We start from the raw sequence: 26,272 nt of genomic DNA, 5'->3' as shown, positions 1-26,272 counted from the left end.
GGTGCAGACAGGGGGCGATGGTGCAGATGTGGGTGCTGGCGGGGGGCCACGGGGGTGCAGACGGCGGCTGGCTGGGGTCCCGCTAATCGGCAGACGGAGGCTGGCGGGGGCCCCTTTCTCCCGGCGGTGTCGGGGGTCCGCGGGCGGATTCGGGGGCCCCGGCGCGGCCCCCGGCGGCGGCTCGGGGAGGGGCCGCTCCTCCCCGGAATGATGTCAGCCGGCCCGGCCGCGGCCCCCGCCCTCCCCGGGGAGGAGGCGGCGGCATGGCCCGGGTCGGCCAGGCCGGCAGGGGCCGGGGCCGGGGCCGGGGCCGGCCGGGGGCGCAGAGCGGCGGCGCCCCGGGGACCGGGCCGGGGGCCGGGCGGCCGGTGCTGCTGCTGCTGCTGCTGCTGCCGGGCGAGGGGCGGAGGAGCCGCGGCGGGCGGCGGGGAGGCGGCCGGCCCAGGGCCCCGCTCCCCCGGGAGCGCCCGCGGCTGCTGCTGCTGGTGCCGCTGCCGCTGCCGAGCGCCAGGCCCGCCGCCGCCGCCGCCCCCGCCTGGATGGTAACCGGCCCCGATCCCGGGCCCGATCCCGATCCCGGTCGCGCTGCCGCAGCGCCCCCCCTTCCCCGCCCCGCCCCGCCCGCGGCGGCTGATTCGCACTCGGCTCCCGCTCCTCTCCAACTTCTCCGGAGCTGCCCCCGCCCCGCCCCGCCCCGGTCCGCTCCGCCCCGCCCCGCCCCGCCCCGCCCGGCGGCCGCCAGCCCGGCCCAGCCCGGCCCAGATGCGCTCCGCTCCGCTCCGCTCGGCTGCCGGCCGGGACGCTCCCTGCACCGGGTCTCCTGGCCGGGAGCAGCGCGCCCCGCCCCCTCCCCCCGCCCCGCCGGCTTTGGGGGACCCCCGCCCCCCGCTTTTGAGTGGCATTTGCTAGAAGTTGGACCCAGCCCAACTTTCCCCCGGGGGGGCGCCGGCCCGGGACCCCCGCCCCTTGCCAAGGCCCTTTGATGTTCTCCACCCAGGAGGGGCTCCCCAGAGGCGGGCTGGCCATGAAGGAAGAGCCCTTGAGCAGTGGACTGACATCCGTCCGGTCCTGGATGCAGGGCGCTGGCTTCCTGGATGCCAACACCGCAGCCCAGAGGTAAGGGACCCGCCTGGCCCGGCCCGGCCTCCAGAATGACACAGCTCTGCGGTCCCCGCGCATCCTCCCAGGGCTGGCACTCGGCGTGGTGCTGTGGGGGCCAGAGCTGTGCCAAGGGGCCCAGCGCTTGCTGCTGGGTCTGCGCAGGAAAGTTGGTAGTTTTATTCTGGTTGGCGTCTTTAGTGTCTGACCTGGTGGCGAGGAAACCTCCAGAGAAGCGGCCGCTGGGGCAGCCTGGCAGGAGAATTGGGGGGGGAATTTCGGTTCGGTGCCCGGTACCTTTTATCTCACGCACTCATTCTTTGGGAGGGTAGAAATTACCATCATTTTGTCCAGGCGTCTTCTGCCGACTGCCAATAAAGCCTGGAGCTGGCTCTGGTACCAGAGAAGGAGAAATGCACTTTGGGGCTTCTCACAGCAGCATCAGCGGCAGAAATAGGGATGCTTTCAGCTGCCTCTCTCCACAGCATCCGACCCGGCTTTGATAGGAAATGACAGGGGAGATCAGTTCATGTTACAGAAGAAATCTCGGTTGTGTTTCCTTTCCCAGGCCCCGGGAAAGGGTTTGGAAATTAACACTTCTGGCTGGCACGGCGCAGAGAGAATGGGCTCTCCACCAGGCAGGAAAAATTATTCCTTTGCTGAACGCCCACCGCTCTGAAACTTCAGACCCAGGACTCTTAACTGTCAGGGAAAGTTGGTTCTCAGTTTCTGGGAGGTGTGCAGCCTCTGGGTGGGTTTGGTGCTTTTTAATTGGTTACTTTATGCATGTCCCATACTGGCTCGTGGTGGGATTTAATGGGGGAATGTAAACACAGGACACTCTCAGTTTGCTAATGCTCAGACCCTTCTGTTGTGTGGAAGGGTGGACCTGAGGTGAGCCCGTTGGCCTGTTCTGCGGGTTGCTAAACAGGAGTATGCAAGGGCAGAGATTGGAGGACAGAGATTTTTGCTTCTTTCGATTGTAATTGTTTTCCTTTTCCTTTTCTTGATCACGAATATTGCCAGAGCTTTGGTTTCTGCCATCCTTTAGGGTTTGTGTCGCTCAGTCATGCAGAGGGGAGCTGGGGATTGTGGCTGTAACGTGGCTTAGATCCTACCTAAAGTGTGCGTCTTTAGTTTAGCATTTCTGCTGTCTGTCTCGCTCACTGGCCGGCTGAGTTTTCCCAGGAGTGGGGAAGGCGCTGAAGCCCTCCAGCTGGGTGATCTCCTGACCTCCTCTAGGAAAAAGGGCTGTGAACTTGCCCAACCCTTGGGCTAAGCCTGGACCTGAAAGCGCCCTGCAGCGTGAGGCTCCGGGGGGGCAATGTACCGTTTCGCTCTGGCTAGTCGGAGCTTGGGAACTGCCTGGGAACGTCACACAAACTGGAATTGCGGAGGGGCTGGCTCTGCCCCATCGCTCCTGCCTGGTCAGTCCCTAGCAGGGCTGTCCCCTTTTCTCTGGCTCCTCGTTCCGAGGCGAGGCAGTTTTTAAGCATCACAAGCCACCAGGCTGAGCAGGAGTTTGTCTTTCAAATGCATTTTGGGCTGTTTATGTGGCAGTCCCTGGAGAAACGGTAAAGGCTGATGTTAAACCCTACGGGCGGAACTGCGCAGAAGTCCATCTCTCGGTCTGTCTGCCTCTCTGCACGTCTGTCTGTCTACCCCCCCGCAGCAGCTATCTGCTTGTCTGTCTGTCTAGCTGTCTGCTTCACTTAATCCATTTAAACGGTTCCATCTGTTGAGTTCCACCCCTGCAGTTGACACTGCTGCTCTCTGGTGCAGAGGGCACCGGGCACAGTAGGGTGGACTAGGCAGGGCAGCTCTGCCCCATCTCCCCTCCTGTGCCCAGCCCCGGGGCCAAGGAGAAAATTGGGTGACCCCAGCCGCGAGGCTGGGCCAGGGCGTGGAGGAGGTGGCCAGGCTGGGCTCTCACCACTGACCTGTGCTGGGTTTCTCCACCCTGCACCAGGCCCTGCCAGGCTCCCCATAGCGATGAGCTCTCCAGGTGCTCTGGGGCCTGCTGGGGCTGATCTCAGTAACCACCTGTGACTCCCACGCCAGTAGCTGAGTTTAGCTCTGCTCTGCCCGTAGGGCCCCTGCCAGCCCCCATGGGATCAGCAGAGAGGTGCAGGCGGGTGGCTGGGCTGGGGTCTGACCCTCTTACACTCACACAGCGGTTGGCATCTTCAGAGCAATTTGCCCTGCCAGCTGCCTGCTGGGGTTGGGGGGAGTGGGGCCCAGGTCCAGAATACCTGGGGTAGGTATACCCGCCCCCCCCCCCCGGCACCCCTGACATTAACAGGCTGAGCCAGGCAGACATGCACAGGAAACAGATGAATTCAAAGATCCCTCCCCGCTTTGCTGGGCTCCCTGTCACCTAACCCAGCACCGAGCGCGCTTGTGAACAGGTGTCCAGCCCTGCCTCATAACCAAACCCCGCCGCTGGTGTGCGAGGGGCGGCCGGAGTCGGAGCTCACGGAGGGAGCGGGTTCCAGCCGGACGGAACGTGTCTCGGCTTTTGTTCCATGGATTAACTCTGCCGGGGCCGATAGTGCTGGTGGGGCCGGGGCTGGGCCCCGGGGTGCAGAGCCAAGGCGCGGGGGCTCTTCCAACCGGCGCTGTAAGAACGGCACAGACCCCGGCCGGCAGCGGGAGGCAGAGCTTGGCTTCGCTGCCTTCCCCCCTCCCCAGGCGGCCGTGCCCACGGCTCCCTGGCGTCAGCGGCAGCTGCAGGAGATCAAACACAGGAAGGGTTTCGGCTCCTGGCTAATTGCCCCAATGGGGATTAGTTTTTCCCCAAGGTGTGTCCTTCGCCTGCGCTCCGGCTGCTGGGCGAGTCCCTCTCCGGGCCGCAGGGAATCCTTACCGGGCAACACCGCAGTTCCCAGGACGCTGTTCAGCCCGGAGTTGGCCGGAAGGGCTAATTAACCCCGAGCTCAGGTCCACAGGCGCCTGCTTGGCCTTTCCTCGGGCACCCGCCGGAGCCCAGTCCAGGGAGTGAGTGACACAGGGTGGGCTGGGGGAGGTGAAGTGCACTGGGCCAAAGGCTGAGCTAGCAAAAATCAGGGGGTTCTCTTGACTCTGGGGGCTGGGCAGAGCTGTCCCCGGCTGCCCCAGAGGAGGTGGTTCTGGGGGGCCAGGGAGGGCTGGCGGTTGGGGGGGGGGCTGGCCCCTCAAGCAGGGAGGGGCCGAGCCAGGGAGGGCGAGAGGCGCCTGAGTTCGTTGTAGCAGCGAAGAGCAGCATTGGTCCCGTCTTACAACCCATCGGGCCCTGCACTGGTTCCACCCGCCAAGGCTCCCTGCTCTGCTCCCCCTGCGCCGCCTCCCTCCTGCTGTCACCCCGAGCGAGTGGTGGGTCTCCCGGCGCCCCTGGTTCTTCTGGGCCCAGACCGGCCTCTGAGCACGTCCCGGTGCAGCCCCGCAGGCGAGCCCCTGGCCCCAGGATGGAGGGCGGCAGCGTCTCGGCAGCGTGATTCCATCGGGCCCCTGGTTCCTGGAGCAGCCGGGAGCGGAAGCGGCTGCTTTCCTGTAACAGGCATTGGCTGGGCTCGTTTGCTAGGAAATGCTCTGATTTCCTTTAATAATTAATGGCAGCCGGGCCAGCCCTCGGCGCAGTGGGGCCCAGCTGCGCTCAGCGCCTGACGGCTTCTGCCCTCGCTCAGTCTGTCTGTCTGTGTCCCTCCGACCCTCTGCTCTCCCTGCCGGGCCAGGGGCAGGGCATGGAGTTACAGGCTGGCACGGGCGTGCTCCCCGGCAGGGAAATGTTAGCAGGAGCCCTGGTGGCAAGCCTGGGTGTCCAGTCCCAAGAGCCAGAGCCAGGGCTGCCCCCATTGGGGGCTGGTGATGCGTCCCGCCAGACTGGCCAGAGCTCCTGCAGGGCAGGGCAGGGCAGGGCCGGGCCGGGGGTGGGCCAGCAGCTCACCGATGGGGCTGCAGCGCCCGAGCCGGGGTGACCTAGCGGAGTTGTCCTCGGCAGTGCACGGTGCTGGGCTGGGCAACGCCTCTCCCCCTCCTTTCCCCACTGCTCCACAGTAATATAACACAATGGGCCCAGCTCTGCGGCCTTCCGCACGCCCGTGCTGGTGTCCCTCCGGACGCGGCTCCCCCAGCCCGCTCCCAGAGCAGCTGCTGGGAGGTGGCTGGCCTGGGGAGCAGGGGCTTGGCTCCAGTGTCTGGCAGGTGACCGGGTCGCCTGGTGCAAGCTCCCGGGCCCCAGGCAGCGTCTGGCTCAGGGACTGTCTCCCAGCTCGGCGTGCCCTGCGCAGCCCTTGGCCAGCACCAGCTGCATGGCCCAGAGCTCTGCAAAGGGCCTGGGCGACGGCTCCCTGGGCTGCCTGAGGATGTGCGGCTGGCAGGGAAGGCCCAAAGCTGACGAACTGACTCGCACGAGTAACGTGCAGCTCTGTGGATCTCACAGGGCAGCTCCCGTGCTTGTGTCGCACGGGTGCACGAGCGTGTGCAGGGTTGGTGCTGGGGCTGGGCACAGCAGGGAGTGCCACCCCCTCTGCAGCTGCTTCCGAACAGCCCTTGCCCCGAGCCTGGCACGTGGCCGGGGGGAAGGGAATGGCAGTGAGGAGCCGGGGGGGGACGCGTGTTCCCGCAGGCTCATTCGTGAGAAACTCTGCGGCCAAGCAGCTTTGTACTTGCAGTGCAGTGTTGGGGGGGGACACCCAGCCACCAGCGCCAGGCGTGGCAGACCAGTGCTGGAGGCCTGGCCCAGCCCGGCCTCGCACGGAGCAGGCGTAGGGCAGAGCTGCTGGTGCTTGGGGCTGGCTGTGCTTTCCTTCCCCAGCCCTCTCACGCCCCCTCCTTCCCGGTCGGACGACTCGGGTTTCAGCCCCCCGCTCGCGGTCGGCCCCTTGGCACCTGCGCACACGCTTGGATGGAGCGGGGCTGGCCCCTGCTCGTCCGCCAGCCCCAGGGCTGGGCATTTCTCTTTTCCCAGCTAGGGTCTGTCCTCCCCCAGGCCCCACCTGTCCGGACTATATCCCAGGGGAGCCCAGTGGTGCCCGGACAGGCCTGCGGCCCCAGGGACCCCCGGGACTATGGGCTCAGCCGTGCCGGCTGGCTGGCGTGGAAGTGATGCCCAGGGTGTCCCTGCCCAGCTTGGAGCTGTCCCGTAGGGATGCTGGAGCCTGTCTGTTCTGCACCAGGAGCTGGTGGGGATGTGGAGGTGGACGGGCTCCTTGGGGAGGGTGCAGCCCAGGCTGCCGGGTCTCTAGCAGGGTTTGGCTGGCGGAGGTTTGCCCCGGGGCTCTGGTGTTGGCGCTGCGCGAGACGCAGGGCAGTTGATATTTCGTGAGTCGCAGGGCGGCGTTCCCTCACGCTGGGTGTCTGAGCCCGAACGGTTGTGGCTAAGGCACTGCTGGCTCTGTCGCCGCAGCACCATCCTCTACCTGCCTCCTCCGCCCACGTGCCGTGCCTCAGTTTCCCCTCTGGCTGTTGGGGAGAACCGCCCCGCCCAGCTCCCCAGGCGTGTGAGGAGGTAGCCGGGAAAGTGACAGTGCTGGGGAGCCGTGGCCCTGCCAGCACCCCCCAGCAGGGGCGGGGTGGGAGGGCACACGGAGGGGACTGCTTGAATTGCTTGGCTTTTGGCTGAGCCCTGTGGCAGGTGTCCAGGAGAGCCACCATCGACAGATTCATGCCTAGGGCTGGCGTCTGTGGCTGCTGGGTCACAGCAAGTGCCCCCGGCCCCCTCCCCGTCCTTAGGGCACAGAGCCCCCCCTCAACCACCCACAAGCCAAGGGCTGGCTCCCAGGGCTCAGTGCCAGGGCTAAGGTGATCAGGCCTTCCTCAGCCTCGGCTGCTCGTGCGTCCCAGCTGAGCAGTGTGATCCCCGCTGTCCCAATGGGGGTGGAATGTAGAGGCTTTTCTGGGCACTGCTGAGGGTGCCAAACCAGGGCACGTTATTTAACGCTGGGCCACTTGCAGGGGTCCTCCAGTGCAAAGCACTGAACCCGTCCCACAGAGCACGTCTGTCCCTGCGCTGGCCAGCCAGAAGTCACGTGAGTCAGATGCTCCAGCACCCTGGGGCCCCAGCCCGGCCCCTCCACACAGCAAGAGCTCATGAAACCCATCGCACCAACTCCACACAGGTTCTTCCCAGCCACGCCCCGAGGTGCACGTGTACCTCTGGTCTGATCCCAACGGACGCCCGGGGCCCGGCCTTTAGCATCTGACATCTAAGGGGTCATTGATAAAAAAGAAAGACAGACAAGCCCGAGTGTGGAATTGTTAAAGCAGACAAAGTCCACGCCCCGAATGCAGAGTTCCTGGGCAGGGTCTGAGCAGGGGTGGACCAGGCTTCTGCCTGGCGCCTCTCGAGCGCGTGCTCCGGCGGGACAGGTCGCCGACCCTTCGGGCTCAGATGCTCCTGAAGTGATGAGCTGGAAAGGAGACAAAGATGGAGGAGGAACCTTGGGGCCCCTTTATGCCCCAGCCCATTGTTCTCGCTGGGTGACGACACCTCCCCAGGTGAAGGGGGTCACGTGAGCCGGTCACCTGTGGGGGCCTTGCAAGGCCGTCTGACTCTTCCAAGCCAAGTTCTCACCTGTGGGTTGGCAGCTCTGAAGGCCCTTTGCCAGTCACCTCCTGTTTCACCTGCCTGGGAACCTTTCACAGCAGGCGGCCGGCCAGAAGCGAAGGCTTCAAGGGGAAGCCCGGCGCCGGTACCGGCGCTTCAGACACAGAAGTGGCCCCTGCGTGTGAGCTGCACAAGCAGGTTCAGCAACTCACCAGCTTTCACTGACGTCTCCCTGCCCCCCCCCCCCCCCGCCGTGCACAAGCTGTGGTGCAAAGCTCGTGCTGTGCTTGCGGCAATGTTTTGCACGTTCGCCTCAGAATCCCAGGAGCCATCGGGGGGACAAGTCGGCGGATGGGGCTGGGCTGAGCTGGCACTGAGGGAGGCCCTGCCCTGGGTGCTGCGACGGGGAACGAGCACGTTGCTTTGCAGGGCGCAGGACAGCCCCAGGCCGAGCTTGGAGGTGCGCGGTGCCGGGGGCAGCCCGCCGTGGCTGCGGGTAGCTGACCCTGCTCTGCAGCTCAGGGCTGAGTCGCCGGGCGCTATCGCTGGCCGGGGTGCGGTGGGACTCGCTGGCTGGGCGCTGGCTGCGGTTTCTGGAGGCAGTTCTCAGGCTGGGTCGGGCACCTGGCGGGGGCCGAACGTTGGCCGGGTGGGACGAGCTATCGGGGAGGGAGATGCAGCCGCTGGGCTCTCTGCCTGTGCTGGCAGTGCAGAGCTGTGCTGACGTTACCGGGGCTTGTGGGGCAGGACTGAGGGGTGCTTGCAGGTTGGGGGCTGGAAGTGGAGTGCGCTGGCTCGAGGGCAGCCCCGGTGTGGAGCTGGTACCGCCGGGCGCTGGAGCGTCCTGCTGAGGGCTACACGTGGGGGGTTGGAGCTCTCTGGGTGGGGCAGGGCAACGGCAGAGGAGCAAACACAGCTGGAGGGGCAGATCCCCAGCCGCGCCTGGCCTGCCGGTGCCCCAGGGTCAGCGTGCCAGTCATGGGTGGGGCAGCCTCTTGCCATAGGGGCACTGACAGCCTGGGGCTGGGGGTGAACCACACTGCGGGGACCTGCTGGGCCCAGACATCCCCCTGAAGTCCCCAGGGAGCCTGGCTCCTCAGCCCTTCCCGGGGCTGGATTTCCCCCCATGTCTCCAGGCAGCCTGAGCGCTCGGTGCCCATGGCTGAGGCCTGGCACTGCTGGGCGCGTTCACAGGGCCCATGGGGGGCTTTTAGAAGCGGCCTGGCCCGTCGTGTGCCCTCTGTGGAGGAGCCGGGCGGCCTGGAGGTCTCCGTGGTTTTCTCTGGCAAGCCCCGGGGACGGCGGGAGAGCTCCGGGCTGTCGGACGCGAGGGGCGAGTGCTTCGCAGAGAGGATCTTTCTCCCTCAGGTGCACCGAGCGTTGGAGTTAAATAGCCTGTTCCAGACCAGGGCCCTTAGAGAGCCTGAGTCCCGGCGCTTCCTGTGAGCGGCCCGGCTGCCGCGGTCTGCTCATTCCACTGGCTGCCTCCCCAGCGCGTCCTCCTGTGAAAAGCTGGCCAGAAAAGGGGCTGTTTGCAAAGTCCTGCCAGCCTCTCTGTCTGTGGGGCTGGCGCCAGGCACGACCCAGACCCAGTGCGCAAAGCCCGTCCCCGCCCGCCCTGCCTGGCGGTGGGGAGCCTTGGAAACGAGCCCCCAGGCAGGCAGAGAGAGGCTGGGGGCGGAGGACGTGTTTGAATTCTTTAAAAATGACAGACTGTTTTGATTCACACCCAGCCTTTGTCAGTGCGCCTGTTTGCAGACAGCCGGGCCCCGGCTGTGGCTCTTTAAGAGGGCTGGGGGGTGACCCTCTAGTTACAGGCGGCCGCGCTGAGCATGGGGTGCAGTGCGTGGGGTGGGCTCTGCCATCAGGGACGAGGCCCTTGTGACAGTCTGTGGCTGCACGGCTCTTACTTCTGTGCTTGCCGGGGGCTCCTGGAGCCTGGGGACAGCCACGGGGGTGGGACTGGGCTCCTCCAGACTCTCCAAGCACCAGGAGAATCTCCGTTAGCATTACAGGGCCCATGACACACGGCCAGCCATTCTGATCCTGCGTGCTGGGGACGGGGGGGCACCCTGGATGGCTCCTGACTGTGTTGGGATGTCAGGGCGATGCTCTGGCTGGTCCAGGGAGTGCCCCGGCCCTGCACCCCCTACCCCACGGCAGCCTCCCACCCTCAGCAGACAACTCGGCTCTCAGGGGCTTTTTCAGAGTCTGGGGCTGGGATGAGTCTCCTGACACCCTGCCCTGCCCTGGGTCGCCACTCCTGCCCCACACGGAGCAGGGGGCAGCCCTAGCCCCGCCCTGGTGAGCCTCTGGGGAGCGGTATGTAACGGCAGCCTGCCTGCCCCCCACCCCGGCACACGCCATGGGGAGGCGAGGGGCCTCCCTGGACCTGAGAGGGGCTGTGGGAAAGTAAGTGGCTGGGTAACAAAGTGCGAATGCGATTGAAGGTGGCTCGCTGTGGAGTAAGGCGCTTTGGGGGAAAAGCCCAGCTCCGTGTGCCAACTGGGGGGCTCGTTAAAACGGGCCTTAGAGGAGGGGGAGAATAGCTCTGACCATCCCTGGTCCACTCACATCCCCAGTACGGCGGCCGGCTGCAGTCGTCTCCTCTCCGAAAACAGGGCAGCAGCAGCGGCTGGGGCGGGAACGGGCGCTGTGTGCAGAGGGGAGGACGGGGCTCTGCTGCTGGGAAGAGGGGAGACGACGGGGGACGTGAAATAGCACGTGAGGGAACCTCATTTGCTGGGTCGTCTCCAAATGGAGTGAAGGGGCAGCAGGCCGAGGGCTGGAGACGGGGGTTTCTGAGGCGGCGCGGGGTCGGCCGGGGGGACTCCTCGCCGGGGCGTTGGGAGGACGGGGCTCCCCCAGGGCTGAGAAAAGGGCTGGGTGCAGGCGTGTGCCTCAGTGGCCCTTGGCCAGGCCGGGCGGGGAGCGTCCCAGCCGTGGTCGTCAGAGGCTGGAGATGGGTGACGGGGGGTCGCCCAGTGATCACCGGGGTGCCCGGCACTGGCCGCTCTCGGCAGACAGGACACAGCTCCGTGGCCCTTGGATCTGACCCAGTCCGGCCCTTCATGGGGGGACGCCGATGCAGGGGGTTGTGTTGCGGGGGGGAGTGTGGTGCACCTCCCCCAGGGTGCTGTTGCGGGGGGAGAAACTAGGGGGTCGTCTTCTGACCCCAGCGCCAGGCTCCCTCCCACACCCCAAACTCTGCAGCCCCAGCCCACCCCCCCAGCCCAGAGATCTCTTCCCAGCCCTGAGTCACATCCTGCACCCCCAAGCCCACATTCCCAGCTCCCCGCAGCCTGCACCCCAACTCTGCCTGTGCCCCCCACACCCCCAAGCCCACATTCCCAGCTCCCCAGAGCCTGCACCCCAGCTCTCCCTGTGCCCCCCACACCCCAAAGCCCACATTCCCAGCTCCCCGGAGCCTGCACCCCAGCTCTCCCTGTGCCCCCCACACCCCAAAGCCCACATTCCCAGCTCCCCGGAGCCTGCACCCCAGCTCTCCCTGTGCCCCCCCACACCCCCAAGCCCACATTCCCAGCTCCCCGGAGCCTGCACCCCAACTCTGCCTGTGCCCCCCACACCCCAAAGCCCACATTCCCAGCTCCCCAGAGCCTGCACCCCAGCTCTCCCTGTGCCCCCCACACCCCCAAGCCCACATTCCCAGCTCCCCAGAGCCTGCACCCCAACTCTGCCTGTGCCCCCCACACCCCCAAGCCCACATTCCCAGCTCCCCAGAGCCTGCACCCCAGCTCTCCCTGTGCCCCCCACACCCCCAAGCCCACATTCCCAGCTCCCCGGAGCCTGCACCCCAACTCTGCCTGTGCCCCCCACACCCCCAAGCCCACATTCCCAGCTCCCCGGAGCCTGCACCCCAACTCTGTCTGTGCCCCCCACACCCCCAAGCCCACATTCCCAGCTCCCCGGAGCCTGCACCCCAACTCTGCCTGTGCCCCCCACACCCCAAAGCCCACATTCCCAGCTCCCCAGAGCCTGCACACCAACTCTGCTTGTGACCCCAAAGCCCTCACGCCCAGCTCCTGGCATGAGGGGCCCTGCTCTGGGTGGTCGGTGCAGCACCCGACGTGAAGGCCCCGCTCTGGGGGGTTCTGTGCAGCGCCCGGCATGAGGGGCCCCTCTCTGGGGGGTCTGTGCAGCGCCTGGTGCGAGGGGCCCCCCCGGGGGTTCGGTGCAGCGCCCGGCGTGAGGGCCCCTCTCTGGGGGGTCTGTGCAGCGCCCCGCGTGAGGGGTCCCACTCTGGGGGGTCTGTGCAGCGCTCGGCACGAGGAGTCCCGCTCTGGGGGGTTCGGTGCAGCGCCCGGCACGAGGGGCCTGCTCTGGGGGGTCTGTGCAGTGCCTGGTGCGAGGGGCCCCCCCGGGGGTTTGGTGCAGCGCCCGGCGCGAGGGCCCCTCTCTGGGGGGTCTGTGCAGTGCCCCGTGCGAGGGGTCCCACTCTGGGGGGTCTGTGCAGCGCTCGGCACAAGGAGTCCCGCTCTGGGGGGTTCGGTGCAGCGCCCGGCACGAGGGGCCTGCTCTGGGGGGTCTGTGCAGCGCCTGGTGCGAGGGGCCCCCCCGGGGGTTCGGTGCAGCGCCCGGCGCGAGGGCCCCTCTCTGGGGGGTCTGTGCAGTGCCCCGCGCGAGGGGTCCCACTCTGGGGGGTCTGTGCAGCGCTCGGCACGAGGAGTCCCGCTCTGGGGGGTTCGGTGCAGCGCCCGGCACGAGGGGCCTGCTCTGGGGGGTCTGTGCAGCTCCCGGCGCGAGGGGCCCCTCTCTGGGGGTCGGTGGGATTCTGTGGGCAGGACTGACTGGAGAGGAAAAGACCCCGACGACACTTTGTTAACTGAGCTGGTTCCCATGGGCAGTGCCCGGGGGTGACGCAGGCCGCAACGGGGGACACTGGCAGAGCTGGGCGTGGGGCCAGCCAGGCTCTGGGGGTACCTGGGACCTGCACGTGTCTCCCCACCACCCAGCCCTATGGGCTTTGCAAAGCAGCTCACAGAAGACCCACGAAGTCAGCGCCAGTGGCTCCCTGGGGCCTTTCCTCCTGCACTGGGGTTTTGACTGGCTGGGCAGCATCTGGGTCTGGGCTCCAGAGCCTGTCCCCGTGCGAGGCTGGCTGGGCAGTAGGTGTGTGTGGGCTCCGGAGCCTGTCCCCGTGCGAGGCTGGCTGGGCGGTAGGTGTGTGTGGGCTCCGGAGCCTGTCCCCGTGCGAGGCTGGCTGGGTGGTAGGTGTGTGTGGGCTCCGGAGCCTGTCCCCGTGCGAGGCTGGCTGGGTGGTAGGTGTGTGTGGGCTCCGGAGCCTGTCCCCGTGTGAGGCTGGCTGGGCGGTAGGTGTGTGTGGATTCTGGAGCCTGTCCCCGTGCGAGGCTGGCTGGGCAGTAGGTGTGTGTGGACTCTGGAGCCTGTCTCCGTGCGAGGCTGGCTGGGTGGTAGGTGTGTGTGGACTCTGGAACCTGTCCCCGTGCGAGGCTGGCTGGGCAGTAGGTGTGTGTGGACTCTGGAGCCTGTCCCCGTGTGAGGCTGGCTGGGCGGTAGGTGTGTGTGGACTCTGGAGCCTGTCCCTGTGCGAGGCTGGCTGGGTGGTAGGTGTGTGTGCTCTCCGGAGCCTGTCCCCGTGTGAGGCTGGCTGGGCGGTAGGTGTGTGTGGGCTCTGGAGCCTGTCCCCGTGTGAGGCTGTCTGGGCGGTAGGTGTGCGTGGGCTCTGGAGCCTGTCCCCGTGCGAGGCTGGCTGGGTGGTAGGTGTGTGTGGGCTCTGGAGCCTGTCCCCGTGCGAGACTGGCTGGGTGGTAGGTGTGTGTGGGCTCTGGAGCCTGTCCCCGTGCGAGGCTGGCTGGGCGGTAGGTGTGTGTGGGCTCCGGAGCCTGTCCCCGTGCGAGGCTGGCTGGGCGGTAGGTGTGTGTGGGCTCCGGAGCCTGTCCCCGTGCGAGGCTGGCTGGGTGGTAGGTGTGTGTGGGCTCCGGAGCCTGTCCCCGTGCGAGGCTGGCTGGGTGGTAGGTGTGTGTGGGCTCCGGAGCCTGTCCCCGTGTGAGGCTGGCTGGGCGGTAGGTGTGTGTGGATTCTGGAGCCTGTCCCCGTGCGAGGCTGGCTGGGCAGTAGGTGTGTGTGGACTCTGGAGCCTGTCTCCGTGCGAGGCTGGCTGGGCGGTAGGTGTGCGTGGGCTCTGGAGCCTGTCCCCGTGCGAGGCTGGCTGGGTGGTAGGTGTGTGTGGGCTCTGGAGCCTGTCCCCGTGCGAGGCTGGCTGGGTGGTAGGTGTGTGTGGGCTCTGGAGCCTGTCCCCGTGCGAGGCTGGCTGGGCGGTAGGTGTGTGTGCTCTCCGGAGCCTATCCCCGTGCGAGGCTGGCTGGGTGGTAGGTGTGTGTGGGCTCCGGAGCCTGTCCCCGTGCGAGGCTGGCTGGGCGGTCGGTGTGTGTGGGCTCTGGAGCCTGTCCCCGTGCTGGGAGGGCTGGCTGGGCGGTAGGTGTGTGTGGTCTCCGGAGCCTGTCCCCGTGCGAGGCTGGCTGGGTGGTAGGTGTGTGTGGTCTCCGGAGCCTGTCCCCGTGCGAGGCTGGCTGGGTGGTAGGTGTGTGTGGGCTCTGGAGCCTGTCCCCGTGTGAGGCTGGCTGGGTGGTAGGTGTGTGTGGGCTCCGGAGCCTGTCCCCGTGCGAGGCTGGCTGGGTGGTAGGTGTGTGTGGGCTCTGGAGCCTGTCCCCGTGCTGGGAGGGCTGGCTGGGCGGTAGGTGTGTGTGGACTCTGGAGCCTGTCCCTGTGCGAGGCTGGCTGGGTGGTAGGTGTGTGTGGGCTCTGGAGCCTGTCCCCGTGCGAGGCTGGCTGGGTGGTAGGTGTGTGTGTGCTCCGGAGCCTGTCCCCGTGCGAGGCTGGCTGGGTGGTAGGTGTGTGTGGGCTCTGGAGCCTGTCCCCGTGCGAGGCTGGCTGGGCGGTAGGTGTGTGTGGGCTCCGGAGCCTGTCCCCGTGCGAGGCTGGCTGGGTGGTAGGTGTGTGTGCTCTCCGGAGCCTGTCCCCGTGCGAGGCTGGCTGGGCGGTAGGTGTGTGTGGGCTCTGGAGCCTGTCCCCGTGCGAGGCTGGCTGGGTGGTAGGTGTGTGTGGGCTCTGGAGCCTGTCCCCGTGCGAGGCTGTCTGGGCGGTAGGTGTGCGTGGGCTCTGGAGCCTGTCCCCGTGCGAGGCTGGCTGGGTGGTAGGTGTGTGTGGGCTCTGGAGCCTGTCCCCGTGCGAGGCTGGCTGGGCGGTAGGTGTGTGTGGGCTCCGGAGCCTGTCCCCGTGCAAGGCTGGCTGGGTGGTAGGTGTGTGTGGGCTCTGGAGCCTGTCCCCGTGCGAGGCTGGCTGGGTGGTAGGTGTGTGTGGGCTCTGGAGCCTGTCCCCGTGCGAGGCTGGCTGGGTGGTAGGTGTGTGTGGGCTCTGGAGCCTGTCCCCGTGCGAGGCTGGCTGGGTGGTAGGTGTGTGTGGGCTCTGGAGCCTGTCCCCGTGCGAGGCTGGCTAGGCAGTAGGTGTGTGTGGGCTCCGGAGCCTGTCCCTGTGCGAGGCTGGCTGGGCGGTAGGTGTGTGCGGGCTCTGGAGCCTGTCCCCGTGCGAGGCTGGCTGGGCGGTAGGTGTGTGTGGGCTCCGGAGCCTGTCGCCGTACGAGGCTGGCTGGGTGGTAGGTGTGTGTGGGCTCCGGAGCCTGTCCCCGTGCGAGGCTGGCTGGGCGGTAGGTGTGTGTGGGCTCCGGAGCCTGTCGCCGTACGAGGCTGGCTGGGTGGTAGGTGTGTGTGCTCTCCGGAGCCTGTCGCCGTGCGAGGCTGGCTGGGTGGTAGGTGTGTGTGCTCTCTGGAGCCTGTCCCCGTGCGAGGCTGGCTGGGCGGTAGGTGTGTGTGGGCTCCGGAGCCTGTCCCCATGCGAGGCTGGCTGGGTGGTAGGTGTGTGTGGGCTCTGGAGCCTGTCCCCGTGCGAGGCTGGCTGGGCAGTAGGTGTGTGTGGGCTCCGGAGCCTGTCCCCGTGCGAGGCTGGCTGGGTGGTAGGTGTGTGTGGGCTCTGGAGCCTGTCCCCGTGCGAGGCTGTCTGGGCGGTAGGTGTGCATGGGCTCTGGAGCCTTTCCCCGTGCGAGGCTGGCCGTGGGGAGGCAGCTGGCTGTGGGGCGCGGCGGGGCGGGGGTGGCGGTTGGCTGTGGGGCGCGGCGCATGATGGAGTGGGGGGGGCTGCATGTGTGAGTCAGTCTGGGTGTCTGAGGCAAGCAGCGTCTCCCGGTGGCTAAGGATGACCCACCGCACCCCATGGCTAGCCACCACCCCCGGCCCTGCAGCACCCCACAGCCAGCCGCCTCCCCATGGCCAGCCGCCACCCCTGCCCCATGGCCAGCCACCACCCTGCGGCCAGCCGCCGCCCCCGCCCCGCCACACCCCATGGCCAGCCACTTCCCCACAGCCCACCACGACCCACGGCCAGCCACCGCCCCCGCCCTGCTGCTCCCCACGGCCAGCCGCCGCCCCAGCCTGCCACGCCCCACGGCCAGCCGCCGCCCCCGCCCCGCCGCGCCCCACGGCCAGCCGCCACCCCTGCCCCGCCGCCCCCCACGGCCAGCCGCCACCCCTGCCCCACCGCGCCCCACAACCTAGGCTGGCAGGTAACACCTCAGCCCTGAACAAAGAGCAGGGAGGAGCTGAGCTGGGTTTTGAATCGGGGTCGGCAGTTAGAGGCTAGGGAAAGGGAGAGCTGGAAGGCAGCCAGCCTGAGGAGGGGGAAGCTACACCCCAGAGGGGCACCCCTCGGGGTCTTCTCCCCAGGACGGGTTGGAAGGACTGTCTCTGGCTGCTGTGCTGTCGCTTCTGTGAGAAACTGGACATCTGTTGCCTAATAAACCTGCTGTTGTACCTGCTGAGTGAGAGTCACTCCTGCCAGCGGACGGGGTGCAGTGCAGGGGGACCCCTGAACCCCATCACAGCGTGGCGGGACAGGGGTGGCAGCGGCTGTGGGGCGCAACGGTCCGGGGGAGGCGGCTGGCCATGGGGAGGCGGCTGGCTGTGGGGCGTGGCGGGCTGAGGGCGGCAGCTGGCTGTGAGGCGCGGTGGGGTGGGTTAGGGTTATGTGGCGGGGCGGGGGCGGCGGCTGGCCGTGGGGCGCGGTGGGCCGGGGGAGGCAGCTAGCTGTGGGGTGCGGTGGGCCGGGGGTGGCGGCGGGCTGGGGGCGGCGGCTGGCCGTGGGGCGTGGTGGGGTGGAGGAGGTGGCTGGCCGTGGGGTGGTGGCTGGCCGTGGGGCGGCGGCTGGCTGTGGGGCGCGGCGGGGCGGAGGGGGTGGCTGGCTGTGGGGCGGGGGCGGCAGCCGGCCGTGGGGCGGGAGAGGCGGCCGGCCGTGGGGCGCGGCGAGGCGGGGGAGGCGGCCGGCCGTGGGGCGGCGGCTGACCATGGGGCGCGGCGGGGCGGAGGGGGTGGCTGGCTGTGGGGCGTGGCGGGGCGGGGGCGGCAGCCGGCCGTGGGGCGCGGTGGGGCGGGGGAGGCGGCCGGCCGTGGGGCGCGGCGAGGCGGGAGAGGCGGCCGGCCGTGGGGCGCGGTGGGCCGTGGGGCGCGGCGGGGCGGGGGAGGCTGCCAGCCGTGGGGCGCAGCGGGGCGGCCGGCCGTGGGGTGGGGCGGCCGGCCGTGGGGCGCGGCGAGGCGGGAGAGGCAGCCGGCCGTGGGGCGCGGTGGGCCGTGGGGCGGGGGAGGCGGCCGGCCGTGGGGCGCGGCAGGGCGGGGGAGGCGGCCGGCCGTGGGGCGCGGCGGGGCGGGGGAGGCGGCCGGCCGTGGGGCGCGGCGAGGCGGGAGAAGCGGCCGGCTGTGGGGTGCGGTGGGCCATGGGGCGGGGGAGGCGGCTGGCCGTGGGGCGCGGTGGGCCGTGGGGCGGGGGAGGCGGCCGGCCGTGGGGCGCGGTGGGCCGTGGGGCGTGGCGGGGCGGGGGAGGCGGCCGGCCGTGGGGCGCGGCGGGGTCCCCAGGCGCCCGCACTCAGCTCGCTGCGCTCTGCCTTGCAGCGGGGTGGGCCTGGCCCGCGCTCACTTCGAGAAGCAGCCGCCCTCCAACCTGCGCAAATCCAACTTCTTCCACTTCGTGCTGGCCATGTACGACCGGCAGGGGCACCCCGTGGAGATCGAGCGCACCTCCTTCATCGACTTTGTGGAGAAGGACAGGGTGAGAACCCGCCCCACGGCCAGCCCCACCTCCTCGCCGTGCCTGCCCCACAGCCAGCTCCGTGCCAGCCAGGGCCCTTCCTATGCCCGGGAGGGGGCGGGTTGGGGGTGGGGGCGGGAGTGGGGGCTGGGGCTCAGATCCCAGCAACCAGCCAGTGCCTGACGCCCCCATCTCCCTCCCCAGGAGCAGAACGGTGAGAAAACCAACAACGGCATCCACTACCGTCTGCAGCTCCTGTACAGCAACGGTAAGGTGGGCCGGGGGTCGGGAGCTGGGGGTCGGGGGCCGGCAGTCAGGGCTCAGGGGCTGGGGCTCGAGCCGGGGGTCAGGGCTCAGGGGCCGGGGCTCAGGGATCAGGGGCCGGGGCTCAGGGGCCGGGGCTCAGGGCTCAGGGGCTGGGGCTCGAGCTGGGGGTCAGGGCTCAGGGGCCGGGGCTCAGGGGCCGGGGGTCAGGGGCTGGGGCTCAGGGGCTGGGGGCCGGGGCTGGGGGGTGCACAGCAGGGAGCAGGGGCTGTGGGACCAAGCAGATTGGGGGCTGTGGGCTGGGGGCTCCGCACCATACACGGCACCCAAGGTGAGCGACCCCCATGTCCCCTCTCTCGTGCCCTGCGCCCCATGGATGGGCTGAGCGACGCACAGCCTGCACCCCTGTTGCCTGGGCAGGTCCCAGAGCCTGTGGGGTTCTCTGGGGCACCACCGGCAGGGTCAGGTCAGGGCACCTGGCTTGGAAAGGGCTGTTCCCAGCCCAGGCTGGGGCCTCCACTGGCAGGCACCAGACCCGGCCCACCGAGCACGTCTGTCGCTGCCCTGGCCAGCAGGAAGCCGCACCAGCAACTCCCTCCGACCCCCAGCGCCCTGGGGCCGCAGCCCAGCCCCTCCGCACAGCGAGAGGTGAGGAAACCGAGCGCACCAACTCCGAACAGGGTCGCCCAGTCCCCCGGGACCAGCCACAGCCCAGGGCAATGTGCGCCCCGGTCCGATCCCGACGGGCGTGCAGGGCCAAGGACGGAAGGACGGACGTTAATTGTTAAAGCAGACAAACTCCACGCCCCGAATGGAGAATTCCCGGGCAGGTTCCGAGCAGGGGTGGCCCAGGCTTCTGCCTGGCGCCTCTCGAGCGCGTGCTCCGGCGGGACGGGTCGGCGACCCTCCGGGCTCCGTTCCGGGTGGGTTTGGTCCTGCGGCGATGAGCAGGGATGAAGACGGATGCGGAGGAGCCCCAGGGCAGGAGTTCCAGTGTTCGCCTGGCCAGGATGGAGCCCGGCCCGCGAGCAGGTCACCTGTCTGTGCCGGACTCAGTCCCTTCGGCGGCCGTGGCTCACCTGCGGGTCTGAACGGCCGGGGGAAGCTCCCCTGAGGGGCATTGGCGCCGAGTCAGGCCCTTTGTCGGCAAGCACCGCTCCTCACCGGGCTAGGAACCGCTCGCTGTCGCTGGCCGCCCTCCTGTGAGGTCTCCCAGAAGCCAACTCTCCAAATACCAGCCCCGGGCCGCGCTCGTCCCGTCGAACGCAGAACTGGCCCTGCATGGGAGCGGCAGAGACACAATCCACGACTCACCAGCTCCTTACACCCCTTGCTTGGCCCCGGGCACAAGATCGGGGGGAACGTAGACCGGGGTCACTGCAGTGATTTGCATGTTCATCTCAGAACCCAGCGTCACAGGGGCACCAGGAGGGCTGGTGGGGGGTCAGAGCTGGGCTGGCGGGGGCTAAGGGTCAGGAATGAGGGGCACCGGAAGGGCTTTTGTGGGGAGCCCAGGGCTGGGCTGGGAGGGGCTGTAGTTCAGGAGTGATAGCACTGGGAGGGGCTGTGGGTCGGGAGTGAGGGGCGCCGGGAGGGGCTGTGGGTCGGGAGTGAGGGTGCCGGGAGGGGCTGTAGTTCAGGAGTGATGGCACTGGGAGGGGCTGTGGGTCGGGAGTGAGGGGCGCTGGGAGGGGCTGTGGGTTGGGAGTGATGGCACTGGGAGGGGCTGTGGGTCGGGAGTGAGGGGCGCCGGGAGGGGCTGTGGGTCGGGAGTGAGGGGCGCCGGGAGGGGCTGTGGGTCGGGAGTGATGGCACCGGGAGGGGCTGTGGGTCGGGAGTGAGGGCACCGGGAGGGGCTGTGGGTCGGGAGTGAGGGGCGCCGGGAGGGGCTGTGGGTCGGGAGTGAGGGCTCCGGGAGGGGCTGTGGGTCGGGAGTGAGGGGCGCCGGGAGGGGCTGTGGGTCGGGAGTGAGGGGCGCCGGGAGGGGCTGTGGGTCGGGAGTGAGGGCACTGGGAGGGGCTGTGGGTCGGGAGTGAGGGCACTGGGAGGGGCTGTGGGTCGGGAGTGATGGCACCGGGAGGGGCTGTGGGTCGGGAGTGAGGGCACTGGGAGGGGCTGTGGGTCGGGAGTGAGGGGCGCCGGGAGGGGCTGTGGGTCGGGAGTGAGGGGCGCCGGGAGGGGCTGTGGGTCGGGAGTGAGGGGCGCCGGGAGGGGCTGTGGGTCGGGAGTGAGGGCACCGGGAGGGGCTGTGGGTCGGGAGTGAGGGGCGCCGGGAGGGGCTGTGGGTCGGGAGTGAGGGCACCGGGAGGGGCTGTGGGTCGGGAGTGAGGGGCGCCGGGAGGGGCTGTGGGTCGGGAGTGAGGGCTCCGGGAGGGGCTGTGGGTCGGGAGTGAGGGCGCCGGGAGGGGCTGTGGGTCGGGAGTGAGGGCGCCGGGAGGGGCTGTGGGTCGGCATGGATTGATGCCGACAAGCCGGCATGGTGGGCCGGCACCGGGAGGGGCTGTGGGTCGGGAGTGAGGGCTCCGGGAGGGGCTGTGGGTCGGGAGTGAGGGGCTCCGGGAGGGGCTGTGGGTCGGGAGTGAGGGCGCCGGGAGGGGCTGTGGGTCGGGAGTGATGGGCGCCGGGAGGGGCTGTGGGTCGGCATGGATGGAGTGGCGCAGGCTGCGTGAGACTGTCTCGTGTCGCCCCCTTGCAGGGCTGCGGACGGAGCAGGACCTCTACGTGCGGCTCATCGACTCCATGTCCAAGCAGGTACGGCCGCCCGCTGGCTGGGGCAGCGCAGGGGGAGATTCGGTCTGGGCTGGGGGCTCAGAGCAAGTCACCCCTCCCAGCAAGTCCTGTGCCTCCATGGTGCCACCCAGCCCTGGACTGGCCTGCCTGTCGGTCTCCTCCTGCCCCTGGGCTTCCCCAGCAGTGCCCGTGTCCTTCCCTGGGCACCAGTGCACCCAGCCCCACCCCGAGGGCAGCACCCCAGCAGGTGCGCGTCACGGGCTGGGTGAGGTCACGGAGCAGGGGGCCTCCAGAGGGCCAGGCTGACTGGCCCACAGCCCCTGGCTGGGCAGCTCCCGGCTGGCCCCGTTCTCTCCGAGGCGCGTGGCCCTGGGTTCGGTGGTCTGCGAGGGTCGGAGCCGCCACCAGCTGTGCTGAGACCCGCGGGCCGCGGCTGGCAGCTCCCTCACCCACTTTCTCCCGCCAGCCCATCATCTACGAGGGGCAGGACAAGAACCCCGAGATGTGCCGCGTGCTGCTGACCCACGAGATCATGTGCAGGTGGGTGCCGCTCAGCCGAGGGCCGGCCGGGGCCTGAGTCTGCAGGGGTGTGTCCCAGCCGGCCCAGCTCTTGCCCAGACACGGGGACCGGCCCCCTTGTCCTGGGGGTGAGGCTGCTAACCGGAGCCCCGTGTCCCCAACCCGCATTGCGAGAGTCAGCCCACGGGCACGGCTGGCCTCTGGGGGCATTGCCGGCACAGTGCCGGTTCTGCCAGGGCTCTCAGGCTGCCCCGTCAGTTGGTGTCAGGGCCCCAAACAGCTGGGAGCAGCTGTGCTCTGGTGGCCGAATTTCTGCCCCGCTGCTGCCTTCCTGTGCTCGGCTCGGAGCCCGGGTCCCCTCCTGTGCTCGGCACGGTGCCCGGGTCCCCTCCTGTGCTCGGCGCGGTGCCCGGGTCCCCTCCTGTGCTCGGCGCGGTGCCCGGGTCCCTCCTGTGCTCGGAGCCCGGGTCCCCTCCTGTGCTCGGCATGGTGCCCGGGTCCCTCCTGTGCTCAGCGCGGTGCCCGGGTCCCCTCCTGTGCTCGGCATGGTGCCCGGGTCCCTCCTGTGCTCGGTGCCCGGGTCCCCTCCTGTGCTCGGCGCGGTGCCCAGGTCCCTCCTGTGCTCGGTGCCCGGGTCCCTCCTGTGCTCGGTGCCCGGGTCCCCTCCTGTGCTCGGCATGGTGCCCGGGTCCCTCCTGTGCTCGGTGCCCGGGTCCCCTCCTGTGCTCGGCATGGTGCCCGGGTCCCTCCTGTGCTCGGTGCCCGGGTCCCCTCCTGTGCTCGGCGCGGTGCCCGGGTCCTTCCTGTGCTCGGCGCGGTGCCCGGGTCCCCTCCTGTGCTCGGCTCGGTGCCCTGGTCCCCTCCTGTGCTCGGCGCGGTGCCCGGGTCCTTCCTGTGCTCGGCACGGTGCCCGGGTCCCCTCCTGTTCTCAGCTCGGTGCCCGGGTCCCCTCCTGTGCTCGGCGCGGTGCCCGGGTCCCCTCCTGTGCTCGGCTCAGTGCCCGGGTCCCCTCCTGTGCTCAGCTCGGTGCTCGGGTCCCCTCCTGTGCTCGGTGCGGTGCCCGGGTCCCTCCTGTGCTCGGTGCCTGGGTCCCCTCCTGTGCTTGGCGTGGTGCCCAGGTCCCCTCTGGCCAGGCCGGGCAGGAGCGCAGGGCACTGGGGTTGGAGGGCGGCAGAGCCCCTGGGCGCTCACTGGCCGCACACAGCCCCTGGACAGCCGACAGAGCCAGCCCTGCCCGAGAGCTCTCGGGAGCCCCCACCCGGCTGTCCGGCCCCACGGGAGTGGGGGGAGCCGGGAGCGTCCCTCCCCCAGCGGCGGCTGCATGTGGTCCCTGGTGCCCCATTACAGCTGCCTTGTTTACGCCGCCCGCACCGGGTGTGTGTGGGAATTAGCGGTGGTGGCAGCGCCTGGCTAATTGATCTCCAGGAGCTGCACTAATGATCCCGGGGCTCAGGGAATAGGGGCGCGGGGTCGGGGGGGGACACTTCCCGGCCACAGCTTTGTGTGGCGGAGCCACTGGGGGCCTCCCACCCGCTTGTTTATCAGCTGCCTCCAGCCCTGCCCTGCCCCCCTGCTGGGAGAGCTTGGGGGGGTCACAGCTCAGGGGGGCTGCAGCTCTGGGGGGGTTGGGGCGGACAGCTCAGGAGGGATCACAGCTCAGGGGTTCAGCTCAGGGGGGTTCGTGGCTGGGGCGGATAGCTCGGGGATCACAGCTTGGGGGGGTCGCAGCCAGACGGGGGTCACAGTTGGGGGGGTGCAGCTCAGGGGGGTTTGTGGTTGGGGGGTGCAGCTCGGGAGATCACAGCTTTAGGGGTTGTAGCTCAGGGGGGTTCGTGGTTGGGGCAGTCAGCTGGGGGAGTCACAGCTCGGGAGGTCTCAGTTGGGGGCTGCATCTTGTGGGGATCACAGCTCGGGGGGGGTCGTGGTTGGGGGTGCAGCTCTGGGGGATCACATCTGGGGGTGTCACAGCTCGGGGGGGTTCGCAGTTGGGCCGGACAGCTCGGGGGGGTCACAGCTCAGGTTCCGTACCTTGGGGAGCCTGCAGGTTGGGGTGTCACAGGTTGGGGTGTCACAACTCAGGTGGTTGCAGCTGAGGGGGGGTCGCAGCCTGGGGGCCAAGGCTCAGGGTCCGAAGCTCAGGGGCCCAGCCTTGGCCAGCCCGGCCCGTGGCTTGGCTTTGGCTGCACTTGGGGTCGGGCTGGGAGGTGGGGGCAGAGCCTCCCCGAGGGTCGGCAGCTCAGCCCCCCAGCTGGCAGTGAGCGAGCCCCAGCGACACCCCGACGGGGGCTGAGGTGTGTGGCTAGAGGGTGCAAGGGGCCTGCCCCGGGGGGAGCCGGGCTCGGAGCGCCTCAGCAGAGCAGCCGGTGGTGTGGTGCTTTGCCAGGCCAGGAAGGGACTGGGTTACCCAGGCTCACTGGAGAGCCCAGCTGGGGGCCGGTCGCCCTGGGATGTTGCAGGTCCCTCCCCAGCCATGGGCCGGGGGCAGAGCTCAGGGCTGGCTTGCTGGACAGAGGCTCTGGGGCATCCGGCCTGCGGCTTTGCCACTGTGATTTACCCCACCACCTGGCCCCACGGCTGCAGAGTCCATGACCGCCGTCCCCCCACCCGGACAGCGCTGCCTGGCCCCGGGCTTAGGAAGGGACGTGCCCCCAGACAGCAGCCAGTTCTTTGGGGCTCCCCCAGGGGGCCTTGGCATCTGGCAGCTCCCACAGCGCTGGCTTGGCCCCTCCATGGGGCAGAGCCCGGCATGGCTGTGCCTCTGCCTGAGCCTGGCCCCTCTGGGCCCGGCGGCACAGGGAGCCCTGCTCTGGTGGGGGGTGTCAGCAGGAGCCCTGCCTGGGGGTGTCGGGGGACCTGGGGGGAAGTGCGGGAGGCTGGGTGGGGGGAAGAGGGAAGGGATGGGGGCTCCTAGCCTGGGCCATCCTGTCCTGCTGCCCGTAGGGACGGGGAGTGGCAGGTGTGCTGGGCAGCCCCCCGGGTGTGGGAGGGGCCATGCCGGGTGTTCCTCCCCTGCTCCCCCCAACGCCTGTCTCCCCTTCGCCTGGCCCAGCCGCTGCTGCGACAAGAAGAGCTGTGGGAACCGTAACGAGACGCCCTCCGACCCCGTCATCATCGACAGGTAAGTGGGGCCCCCCACTGTGGGACCCCCCTGCTGTCCCCAGGGCCTCCCCAGCCAGGGGCTCTGGGCCAGCTGGGGCACTACCGGGGCTGTGCGGCTGCTCCGGGACCCCGGACAGCACGGCGCTGGCTGAGGGGAGGAGAACGGGGAACAGCCTGTGGAACTCACTGCCACAGGGGAGCCCTGCGGCCAGGACTGTGCCGGGTTCTAGCTCGTCAAGCCTGGCCTGGGTCAGGAGAACACCCGATTCCACTGGGAAGAGAGCGGGGGAGGGGACATAACTCCTGCAGCTGCTGGGCTCGAGTCCCCCCTTTCCCGCCCCACCTCCAGGCCTGGGATGAGACCTGCCCGGGCCACGGTGGGATTTCTTGGAGCATCTGAGGCTGGCTGCTGTCAGCCAGGAGACCAGACTGGCCCTGCTGGGCTGTGTCGGACTGTGCTCTCTTGGATGGAATCAGAACTCTTCTGCTCTGTGTCAGAGGCCCCGTACTGTCGAGCGCAGCGAGTCCCCATTAGCTGCAGTGGCGGGAGAAGCGGAGTTCTGCCCCCACTGTTGGTATTCGTGGCCTCCCGCCTGGGCCTCGTGCCAGCTCCGGGGCTGAGCCCCAGGGGACCGTTGCCATGTGTCGGTGTTACTGCTGCCTGTGGTGGATGGGGCTCCGGGCTGTGTGATGTGATGTGTGAGGAGGGGGGTTCCCAGCAGCTAGTGCAGAGCGCTGGCCTGGAAGCATGAGCCCAGTCTGCCCCCACCCTCCCCCAGTGAGCCATGCGACTGCCGGCTCTTGTCCCCAGCATGTTCCTGCTGAGCGAGCCGGCCCATGCAGGCCACAAGCTGAGGCCCTGGTGCCTCTGGCTGCCCCAGAGAACCACATGGCCCTGCTGCGACTGGGGGGGCAGGGGCAGAAGGGGAGACTCCAGGCTGGTCATGGAGGCCCCCCACGCCGCAGTCAGACGCAGCTGGTTCGGGGCATGGGGTGCACACTCCAGCCTGGGGGTTTGAAAAGTGCTCAGGGCACCGGTGGCCAGACACTGGTCTCAGCCTGGGCCCCAGAGAGAGATGAGTTTGGGGGCCTCTGTCCTGGGGCTGGTGCTTTCAGCAGTGGCCAAGGGCTCGCTGGCCGTGGGGACAGATGGGCTCTCTCTGGCGCTAGGGCCCAGAAGTCCCCCCACGCTTGTCAGGGAGGCGGGTTGGGACTGTGGGGCACTGGCAGAGCCGGGGGTGCTGGCCAGGGCTGGCTGAGCAGGGAGCACTGAAGGGCAGCAGGAGGCGTTTGCTGTCTGCCCCCCGCCCCCCCATTCCCTGCTCTGCACTGAAAATTCCCCCTTAAAACAGTCTCACCCCAAAGCCCCCAAACCTCGGGCGCCTGTGGGGCCCCTGCAGCTGGAGAGGAGGCAGAGGCCGGGGGGGGAATCCGGGGAGCGAGTGCCCATCTCTCTGGGGGGCTGAGCTCCGCGGTGCTGGTGCCAGCCCTGAGTCCGAGGCTCTGCCCGGGTTGCCCCCCCAGGGCTGGGCTGCATGCATCCCAGATGGGGGCCCCAGGTCCTGCACCGGCGCCATTCCCGGCCTGGGGCTTTCCGGCCCGGGGTTGGGTGTCTCCCCCAAGCGGGTTCGGCAGGCAAGGTCCCCGGTCCGCAGTGACGCCAGCAGTGCGCTGGGAAGCACTTCCCTCCCGCTGGCTGCCTCCCTCCCGCTCACGGCTGCCAGGCAGCCAGACGTGGCAGATGGCGGCAGCGACACAAGCCGTCAGCGTGCCACCTTCCCTGCAAATACAACAAGTAAATAATACACACAACAGGGAGCCGTGGCCATCCGCCAAACGGGGAAGAGGTATCGGCATGGCACCAGGACGCTCCCACTCACCGGGCACTCTCCGTGCGAGGGGGAGACACGCCAGGCAGGTGCCTCACAC

At 69.1% G+C, this 26,272-nt stretch overlaps 1 protein-coding gene across 4 annotated transcripts in view; it reads left to right on the top strand.

Moving 5' to 3' along the window:
- Window positions 1–278: 278 nt before the first annotated feature.
- The window catches only part of EBF4 (EBF family member 4), a 105,296-nt gene continuing 79,302 nt past the window's right edge, over window positions 279–26,272 (top strand). For 3 of the 4 annotated variants that reach the window (XR_012645300.1, XM_074992174.1, XM_074992172.1), the window contains exons 1-6: window positions 983–1,116; window positions 17,596–17,752; window positions 17,936–17,999; window positions 20,691–20,746; window positions 21,192–21,265; window positions 24,294–24,362. Coding sequence is in view for 3 of the 4 variants with exons in the window: in XM_074992174.1 (XP_074848275.1) it covers window positions 983–1,116; window positions 17,596–17,752; window positions 17,936–17,999; window positions 20,691–20,746; window positions 21,192–21,265; window positions 24,294–24,362 (554 nt within the window). In the remaining variant the exon portion in view is untranslated. Of the gene's footprint in view, window positions 543–982; window positions 1,117–17,595; window positions 17,753–17,935; window positions 18,000–20,690; window positions 20,747–21,191; window positions 21,266–24,293; window positions 24,363–26,272 lie in introns of those variants that run through there. The other variant, XM_074992173.1, reaches the window with a different exon arrangement.

Source organism: Carettochelys insculpta, chromosome 4 (assembly GCF_033958435.1).
Source record: "Carettochelys insculpta isolate YL-2023 chromosome 4, ASM3395843v1, whole genome shotgun sequence".
Lineage (NCBI taxonomy): Eukaryota > Metazoa > Chordata > Testudines > Carettochelyidae > Carettochelys > Carettochelys insculpta.
This window is presented reverse-complemented; position numbering and strand designations above follow the sequence as displayed.